This window comes from Carettochelys insculpta, chromosome 10, assembly GCF_033958435.1.
Source record: "Carettochelys insculpta isolate YL-2023 chromosome 10, ASM3395843v1, whole genome shotgun sequence".
Classification (NCBI taxonomy): Eukaryota; Metazoa; Chordata; order Testudines; family Carettochelyidae; genus Carettochelys; species Carettochelys insculpta.
The window spans coordinates 10,430,107-10,457,177 of NC_134146.1; the positions used below are offsets into that span (position 1 = coordinate 10,430,107).

Sequence of the window (27,071 nt, forward strand, 5' to 3'; positions counted from 1 at the left end):
GTGTCCAGTTTTGGGCCCTCCAGTATAAAAAGGATGTGGATTTGCTGGAGCAGGTTCAGCGGAGGGTAACAAAAATGATTAAGGGGCTGGAGCACAAGACCTACGAGGATAGGCTGAGAGATTTGGGTTTGTTTAGTTTACAGAAGAGAAGACTTAGGGGTGACATCATAGCAGTCTTCAACTTTCTGAAGGGGAGGTCTAAAGAGGAGGTTGAGAAACTGTTCTCAGTGGTGTCAGATAACAGAACAAGGAGTAATGGTCTGAAGTTGAAGAGGGAGAGGTGTAGGTTGGATATTATGAAAAACTACTTCACCAGGAGGGTGGTAAAGCATTGGAATGTGTTGCCTGGAGAGGTGGTGGATTCTCCATCCCTCAAGGTTTTTAAGTCCCGGCTGGACAAGGTCCTGGCTGGGATGGCTTAGTGGGGGTTGATCCTGCTTGAAGCAGGGGGCTAGACTAGCTGACCTCCTGAGGTCCCTTCCAGCCCTAGGATTCCACGATAAAACAGACCACAGGGTGCTAAAACCTTTGACAGAAAGCTTGGGTCAGGGGAGATGACCTCCTGAGATCCCTTCCAGCCCTATGATTCTCTGAGTCTATGATTCTACGAGTGGCGGAATGAGTTTTTTGATAACTTGCTCAACCTTGAAAGAATAAACACATCTAGATAACGCAACCATTTAAGAGTAAAATGCTGTGATTTTAAATGTTCTTCTCTGAAATGACACTTAAGCAGGAATGGGATCTACCTATTGAAGAAGGGAGTGTATTTGGACAGAGGTTGGCTAGCCTAGTGAGGAGGGCTTTAAACTAGGTACAAAGGGGGCAGGTGACCAAAGCTCGTGAGTAACATGGAGATCTGGGAGATGGATCAAATGGGGATGGGCATGGGTTGCAATAGCAGGCATAAATGAGAAACAAGACAGAACTGTAGTCTGAAATGAAATCAGTATCTTAGTTGTCTGTATACACATGTGAAAAGTATGGGAAATAAGCAGAAAGAACTTGAAAACTAGTAAATTAACACAACTAGGACATAGTTGACATCATAAAGTCTTGGTAAGATAATATGCATGACTGAAATATCAATATAGAAGAGTGCAGCTTGCACATAAAGGACAGGAAGGGAGAAAAGGAAGGAGGTATTACCTTGTGGATGAAAAATGTGTACACTTGGATTGGAGTTGAGATGGAAATAGGACACAGACTTGTTATTATCCACTGAGTAAGGATAAAGCGGTGTAAAAAACAAGATTGATTACCAACCACCTAACCAGAAAGAAGAGGTGGATGAGGCTTTTTTTGAACTAACAAAAACATCCAAACACAGGACTTGGTGGTGATGGGAGACTTCAACTATCCACACATCTGTTGGGAAAACAGCAAAGCAGTGCATAGATTATCCATCAAGTTCTTTGAATGTGTTGGAGACAAAGTTTTATTTCAGAAGGTGAAGGAAGCTATGGCAGGTGGGAGAAGGAGGGTCTTCTAAATTTGATTTTAACAAATATGAAAAAAACTGGTTGAGAATTTGAAAATGGAAGGCAGCTTGGGTGAAAGTGACCATGAAACGATAAAAGCTCATGACTCCAAGAAATAGTAGGAGGGAGGTTAGCAAAATAAAGGCAATGGATTTCAAAAAGACAGATTTCAGCAAACTAGGAGCTGGTAGATAAGATCCCATGGGAAGTGAGTCTAAGAAGAAAAGCAATTGATACAGTTGGCAGTTTTTCAAAGAAACATTATTAAGGGCTCAAGAACAAACTATTTCACTGAGCAGAAAAGATAGGAAGTATGTAAGTGACCTTCATGTTGTAACCTGGAGATCTTGAATGTCCTAAAAATCAAAGAGGTGTCCCACAAAAAGTGGAAATTAGGTTAAATTACAAAGGATTAATCCAAACAAATAACAATCATATATCAGAGAAAATTAGAAAGACCAAGACACAAAATGAGCTCAAAATAGTTAGAGACATAGAGGGTAACAAAAAATATTCTACAAGTATTTTAGAAGCAAGAGGAAGACCAAGGACAAGGTAGGCCTATTACTTAATGAAGAGGGAAAAACAATAATAGAAAAAGTGGAAATGTCAGAAGCGCTTAATGACTTCTTTGTTTCTATTTGGTGGTGACTGGAAGCTGAACATAGTGAATGCCAGTGAAAATGAAGTCAGTTCAGAAGTTAAAACAGGAAAAGAACAAGTTAAAATTTGCTTAAAGAAGTTAGATAATGGAGCAAATAATTTAGCAATCCATTTGTAAACATCTGGAAGAGAATAAGGTAATAAATAAGAGTTGGCATAAATGTGTTAAGAACAAATCATATCAAACCAACCTGATAGCTTTCTTTGATTGGATAACAAGTCTTGTGGATAAGGGGGAAGCAGTAGAGGTGCTATGCCTAGACTTTGGATACACTCTAACATAACCTCCTCCTTAATAAACTAGGGAAATAAAACCTAGATGGAGTTACTATAAGGTGGGTTCATAACTGGTTGGATAATAATTCTTAGCGTGTATTTATGAATGGCTCACAGTCATTCCAGAAGGGCATAATGAGTGGAGTTCCACAGTCATTAGTTTTGGGATTAATTCTCTTCAACAATGTCATTAATGATTTAGATAATGGGATAGAGACTACACTTATAAAGTTTGCAGATGATACAAAACTGGGAGGGGTTGCAACTACTTTGGTAAAATTATCTGGACAAATTGCAAAAATTATCCAGGGTAAATAGGATGAGATTCAACAAAGACAAATGTAAAGTACACTGCTTAGGAAGCAGTAATCAGTTTCAGACATACAACTATGGGAAATTACTACCTAAGAAGGCGTATTAGGTGATTAGCTTCTGTGGGACAGATCCACTTCTTCAAATCTTTGACAAAGTGTTTGCCCATTTGTCCAATCTACATAGTAGAGGGGCATTGCTGGCACATGATGGCATATATAACACTGATTGAGGTACAGGAGAATGAGCTCCTGATCGTGTAATTAACATGGTTAGGTCCAATGATGGTATCTCCAGAATAAATATGTGGACAAAGTTGGCAGTGGTGTTTGTTGCAAGGAAAAATTCCAGCATTAGTATTTCTGTGGCATGGCTTGTGGGTGCTAGTGAGAATTTTCATTAGGTTAGGAGGTTGTCCATAAGAGAACAAGGCTCTCACATAGGGTCTTCTGGAGTGTAGCATCATATTCTAGTATAGGTTGTAGGTTTTTGATGATGTGCTGCAGATGTTTGAGTTGGGCGCTATAGGTAAAGACAAGTAGTGTTCTGTTATTGACCTTGGGTTTATCTTGAAGTTGCTGGTTTCTGGGTATTCATCTGGCCCTGTTAATTAATTAATTTATTTATTTTACTTCTCCTTGTGGGTAGTTAAGTTTTATGAATGTTTGGCAGAGATCTTGAAGTTTTTGATCTCTGTCAGTAGGATTGGAGAAGGTGCAATTGTATCTAAGGCCTTGACTATAAATGATGGATTATGTGGTGTGTGCTGGATGGAAGCTGGAGGCATGTAGGTAAGTGCAGTCTGTGGGTTTCCAGTAGAGAGTGGTATTGATAACAATATTGATAGCAGATTACAAAGGGAGATGTATGAACTGGAGTTCATGCTCAAATTCGATATATTAACACTTGGTCTCAACAGAGATAGAAATTATCTCACATATTACAAAGACTGTTTCTCTTCCTTTTGCATTCATAATGATCTCAGGCAAGACACTTAGTAACTCTACCCCTCATCCCCCTTCAGTTCCATGAATCTGATTTGTCAGTTTTTATTTCATTTTTTTTTAACCTCTGTGCTATATAACTGTCATTCTGTACTGGAAATGCTACAGATCTGAAGAAGTGGGTCTGTCCCATGACAGATCATCACCTAATAAATTATTTTATTAGTCTTTAATGTGCTACGTGATTGCTGGTTTGTTTTGTTAGAATATAGACTAACATGGCTACCTCTCTGTTACTATGTCAACAGTGTAACACTGTTGCAGAAAAAAACAATCATTCTGGGATATATAATAGGTGTGTTGTAAGACAGGAAAAGTAATTCTTCTACTCTATTCTTCACCGAGTTGGCCACAGCTGGAGTACTGTGTCCAGTGCTGTGCTCCACGTGTCAGGAAAGATGTGGACAAATTGAAGAATATCCAGAGAGGAACTTTGAGCAGAGGGTTGGACTTGTTGACCTCCTGAGGTCTCTTCAAACCCACGATTCTAGGGAGGTGGTATAAGCTCCATCACTGGAGATTTTTAAGAGTGGTTTAGACAAACACCTGTCAGGGATGGACTAGGTGGTGCCATGAGTACAAGAGACTGCACTTCACCATCTCTCTAGTTTCCCTCCAGTTCTATGATTCTATGAAGTCTATGGACATGTGACTACTTATTCCATGAACAATCGTCATGGGAAACCTTCCTATATCCCCTCCCCCACCAAACAATCAAACAAACTTGTACCACTGCATTAAACTGATCTTGGTAGGCAATATCTGAAATTGGGAGTGGAGGAAGAGGCAGAAAAAGGACACGGGGAAGCCAGGAACATGTTTGAACATATGAGATAAGCCTAGGGTCTAGTCTATACAGTTCTTTACACTCAGTACATGTAAATAACCCCATGTATGACCTGGGGTGCTCTGAGCATACCCTGAGAGCACCAGTGAAAGCGGGTTCTTATATATGCTAATAACTCCTCCAGGAACATGTAGCTGTGAGCTGAGAGGAAGTGGAATGGACTGTTCTTTGGGGTCTCCCATTAAAAAAAAAAAGAGTAGTGCAGGAAATGCCTTAATGATAACGTTAAGTGGTCTTGCAAGTTTATGACAGAGTGAGTCTCATCATTCACTTCATGATGGTTACTTCCTTTGAAGATATGGTACTTATCTGGGTGTTTGCAGCTGTGTCTGAAGCACTCGTTGGTCGAAATAATTTGTCCTTAAACTTAGCATCTAGCTCCTGTCAGGGACCAAAAAAAAAAGCCCATGCTTTCAAGACATTGTGGAGATGAGGCTCGTTTTATTTTTCAGGATCATCTTTAGTTTTTGTTTTTTATTTCCCTAAACTGTCATTTATTTAAAGGCTGAAGAAGCAGTTTAATAAATGAGAGAATGAGGAAAAAGATAGAATTTCACTCCCGGCAAACAATATGTTGCAAATAGTTTTGACAGTTTGAAAATTGCTGGGGAACAGGTTTTGCTTTGGTCTAAGATCAACTGAGGAGTTTGCGAGGTTACTATGTGGGAGTCGTGAACATATGGCAGGGCTCCACGCATGGTGGGACTGGCAGCATGAGCCCATCCGGCACCACTCTGCCTCCAAAGAGAGTGCACCAAAACAGAAGTTTGCCCAAGGTGCCATGTTCTCTAAGACTGACATGGGGGCTGAGAGTACTTTAGAGGGCTTGATTGTTCAGTACCTGAATAGTGCAGACAAATCAGAGCACAGAGATTGGGGGAAAAGATAATTTATAATTTAACAGTCAGACATACAGGCAGGTGTGGTGCTAAGGGAGGTCTTGAGTGTGCTGTGCCCACACAAAAATGTACCGTAGCACCTGCCACAGCCACCCCTCTAAACTCAAAGGTCAACCATTAGGCAGTAGTGAGGGTGACTTTCCAGCTGCCAAACTCTGAAGGCTGTGCTGCAGTCAGCAGCAGTGCAGAAGTAAGGATGGCAATGAAGCACTAGGGTTACGTCTACATTGAATTCTGCTTTCAGAAGCGGAAAGCAAATGAGCGAGATCAAAAAAGCAAATGCAGCACAATTTACATATAGTGTGCCTCATTTGCATATTCCTGCATAATTGTGCTTCCAGAAGAGGCTGTTCCAGATGCATACACAGTCATGTAGATGGGGTTCTTTCAAAAATGGGTTTTGTTTTCAAAGGAACCCCCCTTTACGCAGCTGTATTTGCTTCTGGAAGTGTGATTGCATAATAACATGCAACTGAGGTTGAGATTTGTAAATCTGCACTTTATTTGCATTTTTGATCTCACTCATTTCCTTTCCACTTCTGAAAGTGAAATGCAGTGTAGATATAGCCTAGATAAGCTGGGAAAAGTGACATTGACAAGAGCTTTTTCACAACCCCACCCAGAGCAAGTTGAAAAAACATTTCTGTTTATAATAATAATTTGAAAAAATGTGGTTTAGTCTTAATTTAAAAGTGGTGTGAATAGCTAAATTAATTTTAAACAAAAGGGTTGTCAATTTTGCATTTGAATGTGTGGGAGTTATCATAAATGTTTTTGCTTTCCAGGGGGCGTTGCTTTCAGAGCCTTGCTGTTTGAATGGGGTCACCGATACAAAATGTTTGAGAAACACTGCAATTCTAAATGGCCATTCATTGCATGCCATGCTCTCACATGAAAGCTGAATTGGCCCCCAGCTCTGATTTTTTCCATTTGGATATTGCTGAGGAGACACCCCATATTTGAATGGCTGTTTTGTTTAATAACGTCAACCTCAAATAATTTCATATAGCCAAGATGCCTTTTTTGCGCCAACATCACTAGCTGTTAGGGTCAATAATGGGAGTGGTGATTGTTAATGACTGTCACTTGTGCAAAGACAGCATAAAATAACATGCTGGCTGCCAACAAGAGGTCAAAACATCTCATGAAACCATGTGGCTTCAGTCTTTCAGAGATGAAATAGTAGATTAAAATAAAGAGAAGACTGGGGCCCAGAACCTTAGCTGCTATCGATATAGCTGCACTGATTTCACCAGCCCACAATCCAGCCTACATATTTACAATCCAGATGCTTTTCCTCTTAAATTTATAATATCTTCTGCAGTAAAAGGTGCAGCTCCCTTGGCCAGTGTCCTTGGGACCTGACTGGTCCCAAACAAGGGAATTTGCCAGATGAAGGGACGTCCCCTGTCTTTGAACCCCGAGCCTGATGCCTGCTCTGTGTTTGCTTCTGGTCCCCTCCCTCCAGCCCCAGGGGCACCCTCACCTCTGGCATTGCCCCTGGTCCCTGCTGGGCTCACATTGGCCCCACCACCAGCCAGCCACAGCTCCAGCTTTGGGGGCACCCACTCCAGCCCTGGCCAGGCTGCAGGATGCAGCCTCAACCCTCACCCTCTGGGCACTGGCTCTAATGCCAGCCAGACTGCCAGATGTTCCCCTGGCCCCATGTGTGCCATCCCTGCCGACACAGGCCCCATTGGGCTCCCCTGCACAGAGCTGCTGCCCCCCATCTTTGTGCTCCCATCCGGCAGGGCTCCCAGTTATCAGCCTTCCTCCAAATGACCTCGTGGACCAAGGTTCTCTGGTCCCACAACATCCATAGTTCTGCCAGACAACAGATTTTGCCAGATCAGAGAATCCCAGTATTGGGAGGTGAAACCTGTACGCCTCATGCAACAGTCCTAAACAATTTCAAACAGAATGATAACCTCTCTGCAGAATTCTTAAACCAGACTGTGAAATTCCACAGCAAGGTTATAATTCTCTCCTGAGTTATTCAGTTTGTTTAGAACAATTCCTATACAGTTCAATAGCAGAGCACCCTGTAAATTTCATCCCTATTTTATTCTATAGGATTCTTCCATTAGGGAGTACAAAAGCCTTGAGCTTTCTTTTAAACTGACATAGGTTTGTGAGCCTGCAGGATTCTTTTTCCAGGCATGCTCACCAGATAAGGTATTTCAAGGTTTTCAGGGCTCTAACGTGAAGTTACTTAACAAGTTGCTGAGTGACTCTAAATATTAACTGTATTTTACAACTAGATACTTTGCCAGCTGCAGTACAGCTGTAAGCATTAAATATTTAAAGACTTGCCTTTCCCAGTTGCTGAGTGGCTCAACCTTAATCATGCACATCTTTTTCCCCACTGACTTCATTGGAATACAGATGATTGTTAAACTCAAGTGTGAGATTTTGTTGCTTTTCAGTTTGTCTCCCAAATCTCATTTTTCTGTGTTTGTGGGACCACCCTGCTGACTTATGAAGTGAGCTGTAACACAAAGTGGTAGGAAATTTTAAATCAAAGTGCATGAAAAGAATTCTGAGTGCAGAATACTTTATCAGGGTCCAATAAAAACTTCCTGTACGCACCCTTCAGGGTCATGTTCACTGAGTGGGTCTTCACTTATATTCTAGTATGGTAGAAAATAATGTACTAGCTGGAGATCTACATTCATGGGCTCAGCAGCCTGGGTGGTATGAACAGGGAAGGGTGATTTATAGCAGGGAAAGTTTGGCATGCAGGATACAACAGGATTTAAGATTTTGTTGTGCTGAGAAATAATGGTGTAATTTTTGATTGATGAGAACAGCTATAAGCCTTAATACTGTTGCATCTATTTAGAATTAACATGAGACTTGTCCATATACTATGGCTCCTGTAGGATGAAACCTATTCACAGGGATATCCAATGAGGTTTTCCTTTCTAACACACAGGTTTTCTTTTCAACTTGGTCTTTTGGGCCTTTTATGCTGCTGTCCAATAGTAATGGTATGCATACATGTCATTAGGTTACTTTTACAGTATAATCAATTTTAATTACATTTGCAGTGATTTTGCTGAGTGTAAAATCTTCCAATCAACGGAGTATACACCAGATAAGCAGCAGAAAGGATGAATTACCTCTATCTGATCAAACAATATAGCTTCTCTGAACTGGTTTCTTCCATGCGCTAAACAGAAATTTCGCAGTCCACAGCTACAATGGTCATTGTAACATTATTTTCCAATAGAACAAAGATGGTTCCATTGTTATTTATTTATTATGGTGCCATAAATATGCATAAAAATAAAACTGGGTTTCCTGTAACAAAGACTGCATATTACAACTGTACAATTGTATATTTTAGCTCTGGTCCAGAACAGTACACAGCTGCTTTGTTTTAAGCATGGGAGTAGCCCAGCAGAAGTCAAAACATACGTAAGTGGTTGCACAGCCCTGAGTTGGGGCATTGTGCAGCAACAATACTTTATAGGGAGATCTTTATATTATGGAATCCACTATTTTGCTGTTTTTCTATTATGGTTACGGAACAATGTATTTTTTTCCCCAAGATTGTCAATATCATCTTGCCCTTCTCCCTGGGGGCTGGAACAATTAGTACAATGGGGGTGCTGAAAGCATTGATCCAAGCTGGAAACTACTTGTAGGCAGGACGGACAACAGCACTCCCAGAACAATGGAACTCTACATGTATGTGTGTCTGTCTGAATTTTATAAATCCTTTAAAATTGTCGGTTGTATTGGAGAGCTCTTCAGATATTTCATTCTGAAGCTATTCAGAATGTAGTCCACAATAAATGCACTAAATTAATGTTTCAGTGGTCAGAACACTGCCCCATGTCAGAAATATTGAACTTGCTTTTGTCTCAGTCAGTATTTAATTCTTGGGTCAATAAGTCCTAATGTTCTCTTCAATGCAAGTCAATATCTGTTTAATATTTCATGATGGAGCTGACTATCAAGCACCAAATAAATCTGCTTCCCCATGCTGTGGGAAATGAACCCGGGTAGGCCACATGATCTGTTAGTGATAGCTGAGAGAACATTGATTTCCCCACAGTTTGCTTTGTGTAACAGTACAGGTTACCATTTTATTTCTTTTTATCTTGTTTCTACATGCTGCAATTTGGAATCAAAGTGAACAGCTCATGTTTTCACTGACAAGCAGATAATTGACACCGAGTCCTATCAGACTCTTCCCACAAATACCAATGTGTCCTCTTTTTTAGAATCATAGAATGAGAAGGAAATTAGAAAGGTTATCAAGTCCAGTCCCCCGCACTCATGGCAGGCCAAAGCACCATCTACACCATCACTGACAGGAGCACGTCCAACCTGCTCTTAAATATCCCCAATGACCAAGTGCATCTTTGCCCGTGAAAGCTTATGCTCCAATAGAGCTGTTAGTCTACAAGGTGCTACAGGAATTCTCGTTGTTTTTGCGGATACAGACTAACACTATGACACTTCTGGTACTTGTCTCCAATGATAGAGATTCCACAACCTGAAGTCACAATTCTAGCTCTCTTAGATGCTTGTATGGCCTCTGCTACCACAATGGACGTGCCCAGTTTCACACAGGAAGTCTGCAGCAATGCAGAGAGCTGAAGCCAGGTCTGCCAAGTCCCAGATTTGTGTTCTGAACCCTGGAGCACCCTTCCTCTGAGTTACTGGCTAGGTTGAGACCACTGTTTGACTAGACGTCTTAGTGAATCCCTTTGTTATGTTATCTCATTATTGTAATTAATTTATGCAGGACTCCCTACTGTGTCATTCATCATCTCCAACTAGTGCAGAAAGGTAGCTACCTTTTTTAAAGATTGTGATCGGTCTTTTCAGTAGTTAACACTTTCCTAAGTCATTCTCTTGGCCTACAATAAAATGTTATTTATTTATTTATTTACTTATTTATATTTTATCCGATAATGGACCGTAAAGCAAACAGCAAAATTATGAGAGATGTAGTAACTTTCCAGGAATAAATTGCTTCTCTTGCAGTGAATACCTTGAGAACACTGACTGCCATGTTTTCAGAAGGTTCTCTTTTTTTGGCCCACAACTTTGCAGCAGAGACCTATTTGGGGAACAAATTAAATAATGTGCATGTTGCAACATAAAGCCACTGCCCACAGACATTCAGGTCTTGTCTACTCATACAAGTTATGCTGGTTTAACTTAAATCTATTTGAAACCCAATTTTGTTAACCCAGTCCCTAACCCTGCACAGATGCTTTATATTTTGGCTTAAAAATATCTTTTTTGGATTTATCTTAAATCAGTTCCCCACTGACTTGAGCTAACTTGATATAAGACAGGTCTGGTTGTACTGATTTAAGTAAAAATCAATTTTTGATCACATTACTAAGAGAATTGCAGCTCTACCTGTAAAAAATTCCCAGGGCAAAGTACTAGTCTCAGGGAACAAGACGGATTATTTGTGTACACAGATTACTTACGGGTGGAAATGGGTACAGGATCAGAGCCTAAAGCAGCACACTCAGCTTCCAAGATTAGGTGCCTGTGATTTTGTTCTTGTAGCTGATGGCATAAACATACGTACATTTGACATCTGTCACTTTAGTGATTCATATAAGAAATTTACTGTCTGTCCAGCAGAGTTAGCACAAGTTGAAGAAGGAATCCCGAGGTCCAGGACTGTACTATCACTGGTAATTGTATCTTTGCCTTTTTATGAAAAGAAAGAAGGCAATACACAGGCTTGATGGATGGTGCTCCATAAGAAACAGAGGTGGAGAAAAATGCATGAAATACACAGAAAAGTCAAAGTTAATGTTGAGGTTCTAAGAAGGCACAAGGAACAATGGGACAAAAGAAACTGTAAGAGTGGCTGATGCTGGGCTCTGTCCTCAGCAGCTCTGAAGTGTCTGCTGGGTTGCACCACACATGGGAGAAATTGCAAATATTCACAGGTTCCCAGTTTGGGGGCAAACTGCGTGATTTAGAGCAGCCTCAAAGTTCCCCTAAATTATACCTGGTTGGCTAATGCTCCCAATGTTGTCAGCTAGCTGGGGAGAACCACAGTGAAGCATTACTCTGAGCATGCCTCCTCCCAGTGAGAATGGTCGCAGCAACCACACACTATTGTTTGCCAAGAAAGGGGTGGCTTGGCAGCTTGCTGCTAGTTCTGCACTATCCGGACTCACTCGCCCCAGGCAAAATCCAGCTGGGATGCTTTCTAGTTCCTTTCTGTTGCGCTAAGTGAGACCCAAGATTAAGCTTTTTGTTGCTGATTACTGTGTTTATGATCTCTTGTTTTACATTAGAAATGACTCTGAACCAAAACCCAGGCTCCATACAACCCCAAACTTAGGGGACTTTCATTACTACAGGAGAACCTGTAGCTCAAGCACATCTCTAGTTATATGTTGACCCTTCGGAACACAAAAAGGTGCCTCAGGAGAATGTTTTATTTACACCTTTTAAGAGTTTGTGTTTATGACAAAGGAGCATTCACTTCTATGTGTGATCATACCTGCAGATGTTGTAGAGTGGATGTGTAATATGTGATTCCTTTTAAGATCCAAGTATGAACTTTGATCGGGGGTTCGACCTGATGCTCTCCTGAGGTCTCTTCCAACCTTATGATTCTCTCATCCAAGTTTTATGTTTTGAAAATCAACAGAACCGTTTGATTTTGGACTTTTTCCACATTTTTACATTTATATTGGAATGTAGAAAATCTGGTTCTGGAACCAAAACAAATATCCATCCCTCCCTCCCTGTCTCCCACCCTTCCAAACTGGTGTCCGTATTACTGGATATCATCTTGCTTTCCAAACTGGAAGAACAGAATAGCTGACACAAATGGTATGACTAATTTTTTCAAACTCAAGACTGTTGTTACACCAAAGCTGGCTTAAAAAACAATTTGCCATTTAAAATAAGAAAATAATGGAAACACATGACTATTTTCACCTTTCCCTCATTCTCTCTCATTCCCACCCCACACCAAAAATGAATATTTTTTGTTGTAAATATTAAAACAAATGATTAGGTGATTAATTTTTTTTGAATTTTGCATATTTGGTACAAATAAAAACTGGTTCAGATTCTGACAGCAGAAAATTCTAACATACGTGGCTCATGAAAGAAGTCTAAGATATGGCCATCACAAGGAAAAAGACACAAAACTTCTGTTTGAGATATTAAATAGTCTATTGACTTCAGAGAAATGGTTATATAGTTAAAGCAAGCAGTTATTAATCCTATGATTAAAATAAATTATATGTGTCTTTAATATTGTTCACATTTTAGTATATGCATCTTCTTTTAAATGTGGTGACATATTTTCCCAGCAGTTTGTATACTTTATGAGTCAAACAGGTCATGTGACTTATCTGGTGGTTTCTGTATCTTTTCTGGAAACAAACAAACTTTAGAGGTAGAACCAATAGGTGTTTCCACTTGCACAGGATGCAGATTCTTAAATAAATCAGGATCACTTTCCCTAGAAAATAGGGGGGAAATGGGAATTGAGACTACTTAAATTTTGCTTGTGATATATTTTTTAAAATGAGCAGATGTTAAAGCCCCTGCTAATCTGACAGAATGCATGCCCAGAAAATAGTTGGTCTTTGCACGTATATTGCATTCTGAAAGAATTGCTTTGTAGGTTTCATCTGGCTGATGGCATCTCTATAAGTGTTGCACCACTGGTATACAGAACTATAGCTTCAGCAGTGGGGAAAAGTGGCTTGGTATGGAACTTCACCTTTTCTCTGTGTTTTTGGTCTGTTCAGGACCTTGGTTCCTGCTCAGTTAAAACAGCAATGATCCACATAACCCTGTTGTGAGTTACCCTGAAATAACCTGAAAACCAACATGAATTGGCAGTGCTTCACTTTCCCTCATGAATATGCATAACGAATGTGTAAAATGCTAATCTTGCCCTCCTTCATTTCCTTACTGCCTTCTCCCTCTGCCCCTTTTGGAATTAAGCTCTTAACACCCATGCAGTGAATAAGGATCTATTATGTGAAGGGCTGCAGAATTTTAATGAATTGCAAAATATAGTTAATTATAGGAAAAAGACATCTTCTGCACTTTTTCATGTAAATTAGACAAATTAATTGGTGTTCAGTATTTTTTTTTAAATACATGCAGCCCTTGAAGGGGAAAAAAGCCTTGACAATTCAGCTCAGGATCTTAATGGAGAAAGAAAGAAGGGGGAAAAAAAAAGAGGGGAGATTTTTGATATATTGTGCTAATTCAATCTCCGAAGTGAATGTTTCCTAATTCTAATGTAGAACTGTGAGAAAGCCACGGAAGCCTATTCTGATCAGCTAAATTATCTTTTTTTTCAAATTTTCAACTCCTGAACCTCAAGATGTAATGAGCACTTTCTAGATCTAAACATATCATGGGGTAGGGATTGTGCAAACTTCCCAGACTGTTCTTCAATGCATTTCCAGCCTGATTATCTCTTTAGATGACACCAGCAATTGTGTTAAATTGGGAGGAAGTTTTTTGATTGAAACAGATGTCCGGTATAGGTGACAATGAGCCAATCTGTCTAGTTTTCAACTATGTCCTATCAGTATTTGAGGCCAAGAGTCAAAAGATTTTTTGGGGGCGGGGGGGGGAGGTAAGAAAAGCCATTATTTGTGAAATCCTGGTCCCACTGAAATAAGAGGCAAACTGCCTATGGCTGAAAGTACAATACACAGATTTTAATTACACATTGAAATTCTGCTTAATTCAGTAGCCAATTCTGCAGTCATTGCTGCCTCACCAGGATTTCTGGTTGATCATATCAAAATTCTGGCACATATATAGGTATCTAATTGTCAAATGTGGGATAAAGACTTTTGCTAGTTTATAAATTGGGCTCTCAGTTTATTTGCTCTATAAAAAGTGTGATTTATATCATTAAAAAACTGTCAGAAGACTGACACCATGTAATTTCAGGGAATGCCGAGTGTCACTACGCAACTTATTGTAAACATAATTAATAACACAGTACTAATACCCAGCTCTTATAAAGAAAAATGAACTATTTCTAAATGGCTCCAACAATATATCATTTCATGTTTCTGTAGTTAGAAAGTTTAATAACACTGAAATACCCTCAAATCATTTAGGACCAGATCCCGCCCATGCTGAATGGTACTGTTCTCCTGTAGGCGTCCTAATTAAATCAATTAATTACCACACAAGTTTAGAAATCAGAACATTACTTGACATTCTGTAGAAATCCAGCCCATCATCAGTGATTTACAACCTATCCTGGAAAATGATCCTTCACTCTCACAAACCTTGGGAGGCAGACCAGTTCTCACCTACAGACAGACTGCCAACCTTAAACAAATTCTCACCAGAAACTGAAGACCACACCACAGTAACTTTAAACCTGGAACCAATCCCTGCAATAGATCTCAGTGCCAACTCTGCTCACACATCTATACCAGTGATAGCATCATAGGATCTAATCACATCAATCACACCATCGGGGGCTCTTTCACCTGCACATCCACAAATGTAATATATGGCATCATGCATCAGCAACGCCCCACTGCAATATACATTGGCCAGATTGGACAGCGTCTATGTAAAAGAATAAATGGGCACAAATCAGACATCAGGAATGGTAATTTACAAAAACCTGTAGGAGAACACTTCACTCTCCCTGGCACTCAGACTGAATCTACACTATGAGATAAATTCAATATATAATAAAAATCAAATACCTAATCTCGATACCACGAATTCGAATAAAGTGTCCACAAAGCTTCTTTAAATTCGACCTGCCTTTTCTCCACGTCGAATCTCTGCGTCTCCGTTGCCCCATGCAATTTCAACAGCATGACAACTGTATTGTGGGTAGCTATCCCACCGTGCCTTAGACCCGGTTGCTTGTGGGCGTTTCATGCTGGAATCCCAGAATTCCAGTCACTATCCTATAATTCACTGGATCAGTAACTGCGTGAAAAAAAGAACTAACTGGAGATCGTGCCATTTCCTGCCACAGCATTCCAGCGTAAGAATGGATCCACGAACGCTCCAACTCCTAGCGTGGATCATTTTGGCAACCACAGTGGCTGTCACGCAATTTGTCCTTCAATTACAAAGCTCGATGGTGCTTGTCTATCCTACTGGTGCTGCTGCTGCTGCTGCTGTGAACAAGGATGGTGTTTTGGAATAGCAATTGTGGGCCAAGAATGAAGAGCTGGTAGCTGCCACGAATGCATTGATGACGGCGGAGCAGCGTTTTTGGACTCGAGACACCAACACACACTGGTAGGTTCACATCGTTTTGGATTCCTAGGAGGTTCAGCAGTGGGTGCAGAACTTTTCCATGCACAAGTCCATCTTTATGGAACGTTGTGATGCACTGGCGCCCTCCCTGAAGTGCAGCAACACCAAAATGAGGCAGGCTTTAATGATATAGAAGTGAGTAGCAACTACACTGTGGAAGTTTGCAACCCCCAACTGTTACCAGTCAGTGGCAAGTCAGTTTGGGGTGGGCAAATCTACACTGGGGTCCGTGGTGATGGAGGTGGCCCACACAATCTGTCATCATTGCCTCAGGAAGACTGTGACCCCAGGAGATGTACAGGCCATAGTGGATGGCTTTGCTGCCCAGGGCTTTCCTAACTGTGTGGGGCAAAAGATGGCACGCATACCTGGTGTCAGAGTATATTAACCAAAAGGGGTTCTCCTCCATGGTTATGCAGGGGTTGGTAGATCACAAAAGGTCATTTTACCAACATCAATGTTGGCTGGTCAGGGAGGGTTCACGATGTGCTCATATTCCAAAATTCGGGACTGTACCGAAAGCTCCTGGATGGGACTTTTTTCCCTGATCTGAAAAATCAAGATTGGCTATGTGAAGGTGCCCATTGTTATATGAGGCCACCCTGCTTGCCCTCTGCTTCCCTGCCTGACGAAACCCTACGCATGAACCCTGGACCCCAGCAAGGAAAACTTTAATTACAGACTGAGCAGGTGCAGAATGGTGGTGGAATGTGCCTTCGACGTTTGAAAGTAAGGTTCAGATGTTTGACCCATTTGAACACTTCTGAAGCTAACATCCCCATCATTATTACAGCATGCACTATTTTGCACAACATATTTGAATCAAGGTGGGAGAATTTCCCATCTATATGGCATTCTGAAACGGAGGCAATAGGCAGGGCTTACTTGTGGTGGGCTACACTGCCATCCACCAGTACCTACTCTCAAGCTCCAGCAATATAGGATGCTTTTAAAAACAGCTTTATGACTGATCTGTAATGCACATGGTACTTAAGTATGTCTCTGCCATAATGCCAATAAATCAACTGTGCTGTAATGAATGAATGCTCTTTTTTGGTGAGACAAGGGAGTTTCACTGCTCCTCCCACCCTGCCCAGCTCCCTCAGCTGTGCATCTGCTGCAGACCAGGGAGTTTCACAGCCCAGCTGTGCCTTCAGCAGCACTCCCTCTCCCCCAGTCGACCCATTTTGGTTTGTTTGCTCCCTCCCACCCCTGCAAGATAAGAATTCACACTGAGCTCAAAGGAACAATTTTATTTTGGTGTTAGGAGATGTTTAAGTGGTCAGACAAAGAAGCCTTCTCAAGGGTGCTTGACTAGCCCTTTGCAATGGCCCTTGGGGCTGGAGCAGCAGGGTAGCCTTGTCCTCCCTCCCCACGTGTGGGGACCCTGATGATGGGGGGTGGGTGACCTCCCCTCAGGGGACTTGTTGTGTGGACCACAACAATGGGTGGGGGGTAGACACCCTCTCCTCAGAGGACTCCAGCCAGTGGGTATCAGCTAATGCCCTGCTGGTTTGGGAGTCCCTCTGCAGCTCAAGCAGGGAGTGCAGGATCGCCGTCTGCTGAATAACAGCCATTATGAGCTTTGCAGTGACCTCAGTATGCTTTGCTGAGGTCTCTTTCATTTTGGACAATTGCTGCTGCTGCAGGTCAAGCATTCTGTCATTGAATTTTACTTGACTCTGACGCCACTCAGATGTACTGTGACACCACTGAGCAGTGTCCTTTGTCAAGTTCTTACACTCTGCATGAGTGCCTTGCATGCGCTGCATGATCATATCTTGTTTTCCTTTTTGGCATCTCCTGGTTTTTTCTGCAACACCGGGCACTGGGTCTGGAAAATGAAGGTCAAAATTAATATACAATTGACATAAAGTGCTTTGAAGTGAAATGAACGTGTCTTTCTGTGTAGTATCACTGGACGTATCCTTTTGACAGGCACCTGGGTTAAGGATGGGACAGTAAGCGTGCCTTTCACAATACTGCACTTGCCATCACTTCTCCACCACATTGCTTTGTAGACATGGTAAGTTATAAGCAATTATCTTCTTTTGGTGGGAATGGGAAGGTCTGCAAAGCAGGGGCAGCTGCCAGGTGTCCTGGCTGGGTGTCCTGTAGCAGTGACAAATGGATGGCTGCATGTGGGGCTTTGATGCACAAGAAAAAATATCCAAAGACAAGGTGGATGTAAAGGGACATGGGAGAGGAAAAGCACAGCAGAGGAATCCCCCAAGTGGTGCAGGGAGATTCCTCAGAACTGAAAACAGATGATGCTTGGTAAGAGACATGGGAAGGGAAATGCCCAGCACAGCCTGGCAGCCATGTGGCACCTGGGAGTCCTGCAAAATCCAAAGAAACACTGGGAGAAGGGGGATTGGGAGCGAGACGCCCAGCAGAGCCTGGCAGCAGTGTGGCATGGGGGGGTGTGGGAGGCGTGACATGAAAAATGAAAAAAAATGCTAGTTGAAAAGGGGCATGTCGGGGAGAACTGCCCAGAGCCTGCAAACTGCATTGTGGGGTGGGGAACTGAGTGCCCGCCGGCTGCTTCAGGCCAATGTAAAGGGGCAGGAAGAATGTTAAAAAGAATAAATAAAAGATGCGAATTCCTGTAATTCCACAGGTTGGCAAAGAAGACATCATCCTCCTAAAAGTAACAAATATGGAGAAAGGACAGCTACTCCTGCTGTGTGACCAAAAGCCTGGAAAATTTGCTAAAATGCTGTGTGGTGCCATTACACCAGATGGCTAGCTGGTTGCCTGGTGCGGCAAAGTGTGCTACCATGGTAGCCGCAACAAGTCAGGTCTGCCCAAAAATCTTGTGAAAACAATACAAGCATGCCTGGATGAGGCTTGTGAGGAGATCTCCAGAAAGGAGAAGCGCTCAATCCCAAGAAGCATTAGCACGCTGTTCTGCTAGTAAACCTATACCTATGCAAAACCCTATAGCTATACCCACCCCCAACCTGCTTCTAGCATGCAGAATAAAGACTCACCCGAACCACTTACTCCAGTGGGCTTGGGGACCAGCATAGGGCTGACCGGCGTGGAGAGACCCGCCATGGAGGGGAATGGTTCCAGGTCTATGGTGAAGAGCTCAGGGCTGCCCGCAACAACTTCCTCTGTCCGCTGCTCATTGCTCTCTTCCTCCTCTCTGTTGCCCTCTTCCTCCGGGCTACTCTGCTCTTCCGTGTTCAACCCAGAATCCATACCAGGCCCCCCCACAAGTATCATAATTCAGATCGTGCTCTGTGGTGCGGTCGCTCCCCATAAGAATGTGGAGCTGTTGATGATAGTGGCTGGTACATGGAGGTGCCCCTGACTGCTGGTTGGCTTCCCGCAGTTCTTTCACCTTCACCCGGCACAGCATAGAGTCCTGGGACTGGCCTCGGGCTGCCATCCGCGTTTCTCTTGGCCACCCGAAATCTTTTCACCACCGATCGGTCTCCCCAAATGGCAATGAGATCCAGAATCTCCTGATGGGTCCAACCTGGGCCTCTCTTGTGAGCCTGAGAAGTGCTAGTCAGATCACTACCCTGAGTGCTCATGACTGCAGTATAGGGCTACTGATAATTGCCACTGATGCAGTGTGATGGCTACCGATCCAGTGCAACGCAATGGGCAAAGGGATTTTTTGATAATGGATGCCCTTTTTATTTGCAGGGCTGGGTTGCTAAATTCCAATTCAAATTTTCATTCAAATTCAACCCAAACTTTGCAGGCTTACTTTGACGTTTTCCTGCACACCTGACAGCAGTGTACAACAAAGTAGCCATACTTGGAGGTCACCGTGTAGCTTTGTGGGATACATATGGGACCCTTCTGGAGGCTAACACATTTGAATGAAGCACATGGTGCTTCCACACTAGCCTTGATTCGAAATTTTAAATTCAAGACAGATGCTATATCTGTCCTGTAGTATTGATATTTTGTAATTGGCATTATGTCTCAAGAAATGGAGTTAACAGGGATACATATGAAGACAATCAAGTTTTAATATTGTGCTAAAACCTTGAAATTTGAATTTACCGCATAGTATAGATGCAGCATCAGTAAAAGATTTAAAAGTAGCCATCCTACAACAACAACAACACTTCCAAAACAGGCTCCAAAGAGAAACTTCAGAGCTGCAATTCATTTGCAAATTTGACACTATCAACCAAGGACTGAACAGAAAGGAAAAAGGTGTCTCTCAGAGTGGCTACATCTATAGTGCTTCTCCCTTTCAAAAGGGACATGCAAACACAGCTGATAGAAAAATGCAAATGAGGTCCTGATTTGCATATTCAGTGCCTCATTTTCATAACAGCAGCCACTCGCCATTCTGCAAGTGCTGTTTTCAAACGCCAAAATAGCCGTGAGTCTGGGGTTCCTTTGAAAGGAAGCCCCTCTTTTTGAAAGTACTGAAAAAAATTAGGAAGAAGTGTGCTTTCAAAAAGGGGGCTTCCTTTCAAAGGAACCCCAGCCACACGGCTATTTTGGCGTTTGAAAACAGCACTTCTGGAACAGTGAGTGGCTGACATTATGCAAATAAGGCAATGAATATGCTAATCATCACCTCATTTGCATTTTGTTTAACAATATTTGCATGCCCCTTTCAAAAGGGAGGGGCAGTGTTGATGCAGCCAGTGTGTCTACACAGCAAAGTTATTTTGGAATAACGGCCGCTATTCTGAAATAACTTTGCGAGCATCTAGACAGCAAAACTGCTCTTTTGAAATGATTTTGAAATAGTGGTTGGCTTATTTTGAGTTCGGTAAATCTCATTCTACAAGGAGTAGTGCCTATTCCAAAACAGTCACACATACCCCCCCAGCACCCCGAGAAACCCTCTCCCAGTAGTGAAACATACCCCTCCAGCACTCCCACAGACCCTCTCCCAGTACTCACACATACCCCTCAAGCATCTGCAGACACGCCTTCCCAGGACACAGACAGCTCCAGCACCCCCACAAATATCTCTTGCAGTACACATTCCTCTCCAGCATCACCAGGCGTCCCCTCCAATTCACACACACCCTAGCACTCCCTGCGTACCTCTTTCAGTACACATGCCTCTCGAGTTTCCCCTAAATAACCCCTTCAATATCCATCCCAGCTTATGTAGCCCCCAAGTACCACCCTGTGTACACACACTTCCAGCACTTCATGTGCCCCTAGGTCCTCCTCACCACCTTCTTGCAGTGTCAGCTTTTCGGGAACTTGAAACATGGGAAACCTCTCTTGAACTACATTGATATGCAGGGATAGCTCAGTGGTAAGAGGATTGGCCTGCTAAACCCTGGGTTGTGAGCGCAAGCCTCATGGCAGCCATTTAAGGATCAGAGCAAATAAGTATCAAGGATAGTGTTTGACCCTGGCTGGACACTAGATGACTGCCTGAGGTAGCTTCCTAAGATAGAGGGATAGCTCAGTGGTTTGAGTATTAGCCTACCTTAAATCTAAGGTTGTGAGTTCAATGCTGCAAGAGGACATTTAGGGCCTGGGGCAAATAGATACCAGGGATGGTGCTTGGCCTTACCAAGAGGGCAAGGGACTAGACTACATGGCCTCCCAAGGTCCTTTCCAGCTCTAGAAGGTGGGTGTAATCAACTGAAACTTAATCTCTGAAGCACCCAATCACACATGGATGTAAATGAAAAACACTCAATGATATTAGGGTTCACCATTGCACAAACCATATCTGCATGTCAGCTTGAAAGGCAACTTCAAAAACAGAGTCCTAATAGAATTGTATGAATAAAATGCTTTTCAGTTTACCACACAACCCAAAAGACGATGTTTTAGGAGAAATAGTTTCAGTTAATCTGACAACTTTTTCTTCATTTTCATTTTTTCAGCAAACCAAAAATATTAATACATTTCATGTCAGGTGTATGTATGATTTGATCAGAAACATGTTTAACTGCCAAGGTTTTTTAAACTTTTAAAAAATGAAACTGAAGTACATTTTGAAACGAAATGTCATTCTGAAGAAAAATACTGAAACAGATTACTTTAAAAATGCCAAAAAAGATTTTTTGACTCTTTTAAAAAATATTTTCCCTGGCCAAGATAACAATTCAGCATATTTGATACATATTTGCAAGCTATTTTGGTTTACCTAAATATGCATTCAAAAATTTGCCCATCTTTAACTGAGGGTGCTAGAGTTATATAAATGGATATTATTTACATCAAATATATTGTAACCCTTCTGTTAGTGCCAGATGCCTGCCAGAAGGGCCGGGTTCAACTCTTGTGGGGTTTTCCTATCAAGGATACAACCAACTGGCTCGAGCCCCCACCCAGTGGCCTGGGACAATTTCACCTCCGTGCTGGGTGCCTGTAAGGCAGTTCTCCCCCCCACTCGCAAGCACAGAGTGTGAGATAGAAATGGCTTGTTTAATGACCGTAACCTACCCCAAGGTTACAGCGACAGATGCAGTATATCTCAGCACAGAAGAGACAAAACCCCTTTTACCCAGATACCATCCCCATATGCAGTAGAACCCAGTCTCTTGCTGGGGCTCTTGGCCCTTTTCCACACACACACACAGTTACAGGGTGTACCCTCTGCAGTGCAGTCCCAAACTCAAAGCCCACAGATACATCACCAGGGCAATACTAGCTGTCCACTTGTCTGTAGCCTCCCCTTGCTGTCACCAGCCATCTGCCATCATCCACCGCCGCCCCTACTGGCCGCACACCAGTCACCATCATCCGCCACCGCTCTTACCAGCCACCCGCTGGTCCTGCTGTTGTCCACCGGTCCTAACCCCACTGCTTGGGACCGCCCTAAGGCAGAACCCAGTGATTTCAGCTCTGTGTGGCCTCAGCTGCTACACTGTGATTTCAGCTCTTGGTATTTCTAGTTTGGGGTTTCACAAACACCCTAGGATCCAGCTCTATCTTTCAACAGGTGGGGAGGGTTAGTCAAGCCAGGCTTACAACTATAAGGTCAAGGAATAGGCAGGGCCAAGGCACTCAGCAAACTGGCTCAACCAGTACCCCTCCCTTCTCTCTCACAATGCTTTAAACCAGGGAGCCCTGTGTAAACAACGTCTTACACAGCTAAGGCGACTGCCCTGTCCTCCACAACAACCCAGAGCATTGGTGAGATCTCACAACTCCTGCATTAAGTGTCAGCTTAAATTGTGATTTTACAACTACATGTTTACAATAGACGAAATCTCATGGCTTACTTGCTACCCATTAGGCTTTGCCTGAAAAGGTATCACACATGCACACCTTTTGCATTCTCATGCAGATGACCTCTGGGAGACTCATTCCTCCCAGCCTTCAGCAGCACTGCATTCCTTCTGCCACATTCCCGACATCCTCCCCCCAGCTGAGAATTTGACATCCCGGCAAAACACTGTTTCGATTATAACATCCACATGAATTCCCCTCTAATGGCCTGAGAAAGCTCACTATGGCTTCTACAAGTCTGTGTGCCAGATGTATTACATCCTCCCCAACTACTCCAGGTGCCTCATAAGTTAGTCTGTTTATGGGCTTTATGGCTCTATGGCCGTGTCTACACGTGCCCCAAACTTCGAAATGGCCATGCAAATGGCCATTTCAAAGTTTACTAATGAAGTGCTGAAATGCATATTCAGCGCTTCATTAGCATGCGGGCGGCAGCGGCGCTTTGAAATTGACGTGCCTTGCCGCCGCGGGGCGCGTCCAGATGGGGCTCCTTTTCGAAAGGGCCCTGCCTACTTCGAACTCCCCTTATTCCCATGAGCTCCCATGACTTGGAAGTAGGTGGCGTCATTTCGAAAAGGAGCCCCGTCTGGATGCGCCGCGCAGCAGCAAGGCGCGTCAATTTCGAAGCGCCGCTGCCGCCCGCATGTTAATAAAGCGCTGAATATGCATTTCAGTGCTTCATTAGTAAACTTCGAAATGGCCATTTGCATGGCCATTTCGAAGTTTGGGGCACGTGTAGACGTAGTCTATCTCGCCTATTGAGGATGGGGATAACAGGGGCAGGGTCCTCCTTTGGCAGCAGGGGCAAGGGCCATCCACCCGGGGACTCCCCCTCCATCCGCGTTGGTCCTTGTATCTCTCGCTCACAGACTGGGATATCCTGGACAAAAACGTCTCCGTCAGCTAATGGGGGTGTATCTGCACATGCCTGGTTCTCCTCCAAACTGTCAGCAGTTGGGGTAGGTTCATCATCCCAGACTAGTCTTGTTGTGGAAGGAGAGTCCCCAGGCCGGGGCCTAAACACTTCTGCTCTGGGATTCAGTGCCAAAGGTGTTGGCCTTTCCCCAGGTTCCTGCAATAGACTCTGGGATCTGGTTCCCACTCTAGGGTGTTCCATGGGAATCTCATCCTCTTCAGAATCACTCTCGAAGGTGCTGTATAAGGGAAGATCATCTCCACTGCACCCACTACCTGTGTTGGGTAATGGATGTGACCTTGCACCTGGTCGTATGTCATAGTCCATCTCTGCAGATGCACCAGCCAACTCTCCCACAGGCAGTAGGAGTTTCCTATGCACGGTCTTCATTGGCCCTGATCCGCTCTCAGGTTTAATCTTGTAAACAGGTAGGTCCTTAAGTCTTTCCACTACCAGGTAATGTGTTGCCTTCCATCTATCGGCAATCTTGTGTTTACCAGCAACTCCTAGATTCTGCAGGAGAACTCGGTCCCCAGGTTGGAGCTCCTGAGGGCGCACTCTTGCATCATACCGGTGTTTGTTACGATCTGTGTTCCTGCGGGCAGCTGCCATAGCCAAACGGTAGGCATCCTGCAGCTTTTCCTTTAGTCGGGAAACATACTGCAAATGTGTCTCATAGCCTTCCCCATCCCCTGACACCCCGAAACATAAGTCTATTAGTAGTCTGGGCTCTCGTCCAAACATTAGCAAATACGGGGTGGTTCCCGTAGCATCATTCTTTGTGGCATTGTAGGCATGCACCAAAAAAGCAACATGTTGACTCCAGGCCGCTTTCTGCTCCGGGCGCAATGTCCCCAGCATATCCAGTAAGGTTCGGTTAAACCGTTCTGGCTGAGGGTCCCCTTGCGGGTGGTAAGGGGTTGTCCTGGACTTCTTTATTCCTGCCACTCTTAGCACCTCCTTTAAGAGTTGACTTTCAAAGTCTCGCCCTTGGTCAGAGTGTATCCGAGTTGGGAGTCCAAACACTGCGAAGTACTTTTCCCACAATACCCGTGCCACAGTGGTGGCTCTCTGGTCCCGTGTGGGGTAGGCCTGAGCGTATCGGGTAAAGTGATCAGTTTCCAGCAAGATGTTTCCAATATTCTTCCTATCCAGCTCCAGAGACAAGAAGTCAATGCATACCAGTTCCAAGGGTTTCCTGGTCGTGATGCTCTGCAGATAGGCTGCTCTAGTGGGCAGAGATTTGCGTTGAACACATCGAGCACACGTCTCACATTTCCTGCATACATCCTCAGCCATCCGGGGCCAGTAGAACCTATTACGGAGAAGCTCAAGTGTTCTTTCCATACCCAAATGTCCGAAATCATCATGCAGAGCCCTCATGGCCAGAACCCTGTACTCGGTCGGTAGTACCAGTTGTGTTTGTTGATTTTGCAATGGATCTACGGTGACCTGGTGCAGCACGCCTTGTATCAGTCTCAGTTTGTTCCACTCCCTTAGTAGTATTTTACTTCCCGGAGTGGAGGAAACAATGGTTCGAGGGTCTTGCCCCTCTCTTTTTGCGAGTAGGGTGTCACGTATGTCGGCATCTTGCAACTGGGCTTTTTGCCAGTCCGCTGCATTGAGCCTAGGCAATGGTGATTGATCCAACGCAATATAGTTCACAGAGGCCGACGGCACACTCTCGGGTGGTAAACCTAGAGTTTCAGTAATGCAACTCTCAGGGGCCTGGGGCTTGTGATAACTTCCATTGCAAATGGCTCTTACTCCATCTAGAGGAATCTCAGCAATCTCTGGTGGCTGTGGGCGTCGTGACAATGCATCGGCGTCAATGTTGCTTCTGCCCGATCGGTACTGTAGGCTGAACTTGTAGCTGGCCAAGGCAGCCACCCATCTCTGCCCAGTGGCATCCAGCTTAGCACTTGTCAATACATATGTCAATGGATTGTTGTCTGTCCATACTTGGAACTTAGCACCATATAGGTAGTCACGAAACTTCTCAGTGATGGCCCACTTCAAGGCCAAGAACTCCAGCTTGTGGATCGGGTAACAGGTCTCACCATCAGACAATCCTCGCCTAGCGAAGGCCACAGGCCTATGTTTGCCGTCCACGTCTTGGTATAACACCGCCCCTAACCCTTCCAAACTGGCATCCGTATGGAAGATAAAGGGTTTGTTTGGGTCAGCAAACACAAGGACTGGAGCATGAGTTAGGCAGTTAATGATCTCTCGGAAAGCTTTCTCACACCTCTCATCCCATTGTGATCCAAAAGGCTCTAGAGGGCCACGGCACTTCTGCCCTGGCAGTCTTGAGGGCCCCCCCTTTCCCCTGGTCTTAGCCTTGCTCTTGTTGAGCAGGTATCCACGAGTGAGATCATTCAAAGGCTTGATAATGGACGCATAATGTTCCACAAATCTACGGTAATATCCACTAAATCCAAGAAAGGTTTTAAGCTCTCGGTAATTGTTGGGACGTGGCCATGTGACCAGTGCCTCTATTTTGTCTGGATCAGTACTCACACCTTCCTGGGACACAATGTGACCCACATACTTCACCGATGTTCTACAAAACTGGCATTTGTCAATAGAAAGTTTCAACCCATAGGCCTCCAACCGGTCGAGGACCTTAAGAAGTCTTTCTTCATGCTCCTCCAATGTTCTTCCGAATACGATCAGGTCATCCAAGTAAACCAAGACTTGCAGTAGGTTCATATCTCCTACAACTTTCTCCATAAGACGCTGAAATGTGGCTGGTGCCCCGGAAATCCCTTGCGGCATTCGTTCCAACTGGTAGAACCCTAATGGGCAGATGAAGGCTGTCTTCTCTTTATCTTCTGCCCCCAAAGGAATCTGATAGTATCCACTTCGAAGGTCTAAAACTCAGAACCACTGGCTTCCTAGCAGGCAGTCTAAGGCATCTTGGATCCGAGGCATAGTGTACTGGTCAGTCACCGTACGGCTGTTTAGGGTGCGGTAATCAATACACATCCGGATTTTTCCATTCTTTTTACGGACCACAACAATGGGTGAAGCATATGGGCTGCGGGACTCTGTAATGATGCCATTCTCTTGCAGCTCTTGAAGATGCTGTTGCACATCTTCCATCTCAGAAAGGGCGATCTTCCTAGATCTCTCCCGGAAGGGTTGAGAATCATGCAGCCTGATGTTATGTTCAACCCCTTTTGCACATCCCACATCCCACTCATG

General features: G+C 43.6%; 1 protein-coding gene across 4 annotated transcripts in view; it reads right to left on the minus strand.

Annotated features, from left to right (window-relative positions):
- Positions 1 to 27,071, minus strand: part of LOC142018592 (glypican-5-like) — a 662,349-nt gene that overhangs the window by 194,356 nt on the left and 440,922 nt on the right. The window contains exon 8 of one of the 4 annotated variants that reach the window (XM_075004533.1): positions 12,834 to 12,953. The exons of 2 other annotated variants lie outside the window; for them this stretch is intronic. In XM_075004533.1, coding sequence (XP_074860634.1) covers positions 12,945 to 12,953 — 9 coding nt within the window. In that variant the 3' untranslated portion in view covers positions 12,834 to 12,944. Of the gene's footprint in view, positions 1 to 12,833; positions 12,954 to 17,122; positions 17,595 to 27,071 lie in introns of those variants that run through there. One more of the 4 variants, XM_075004532.1, reaches the window with a different exon arrangement.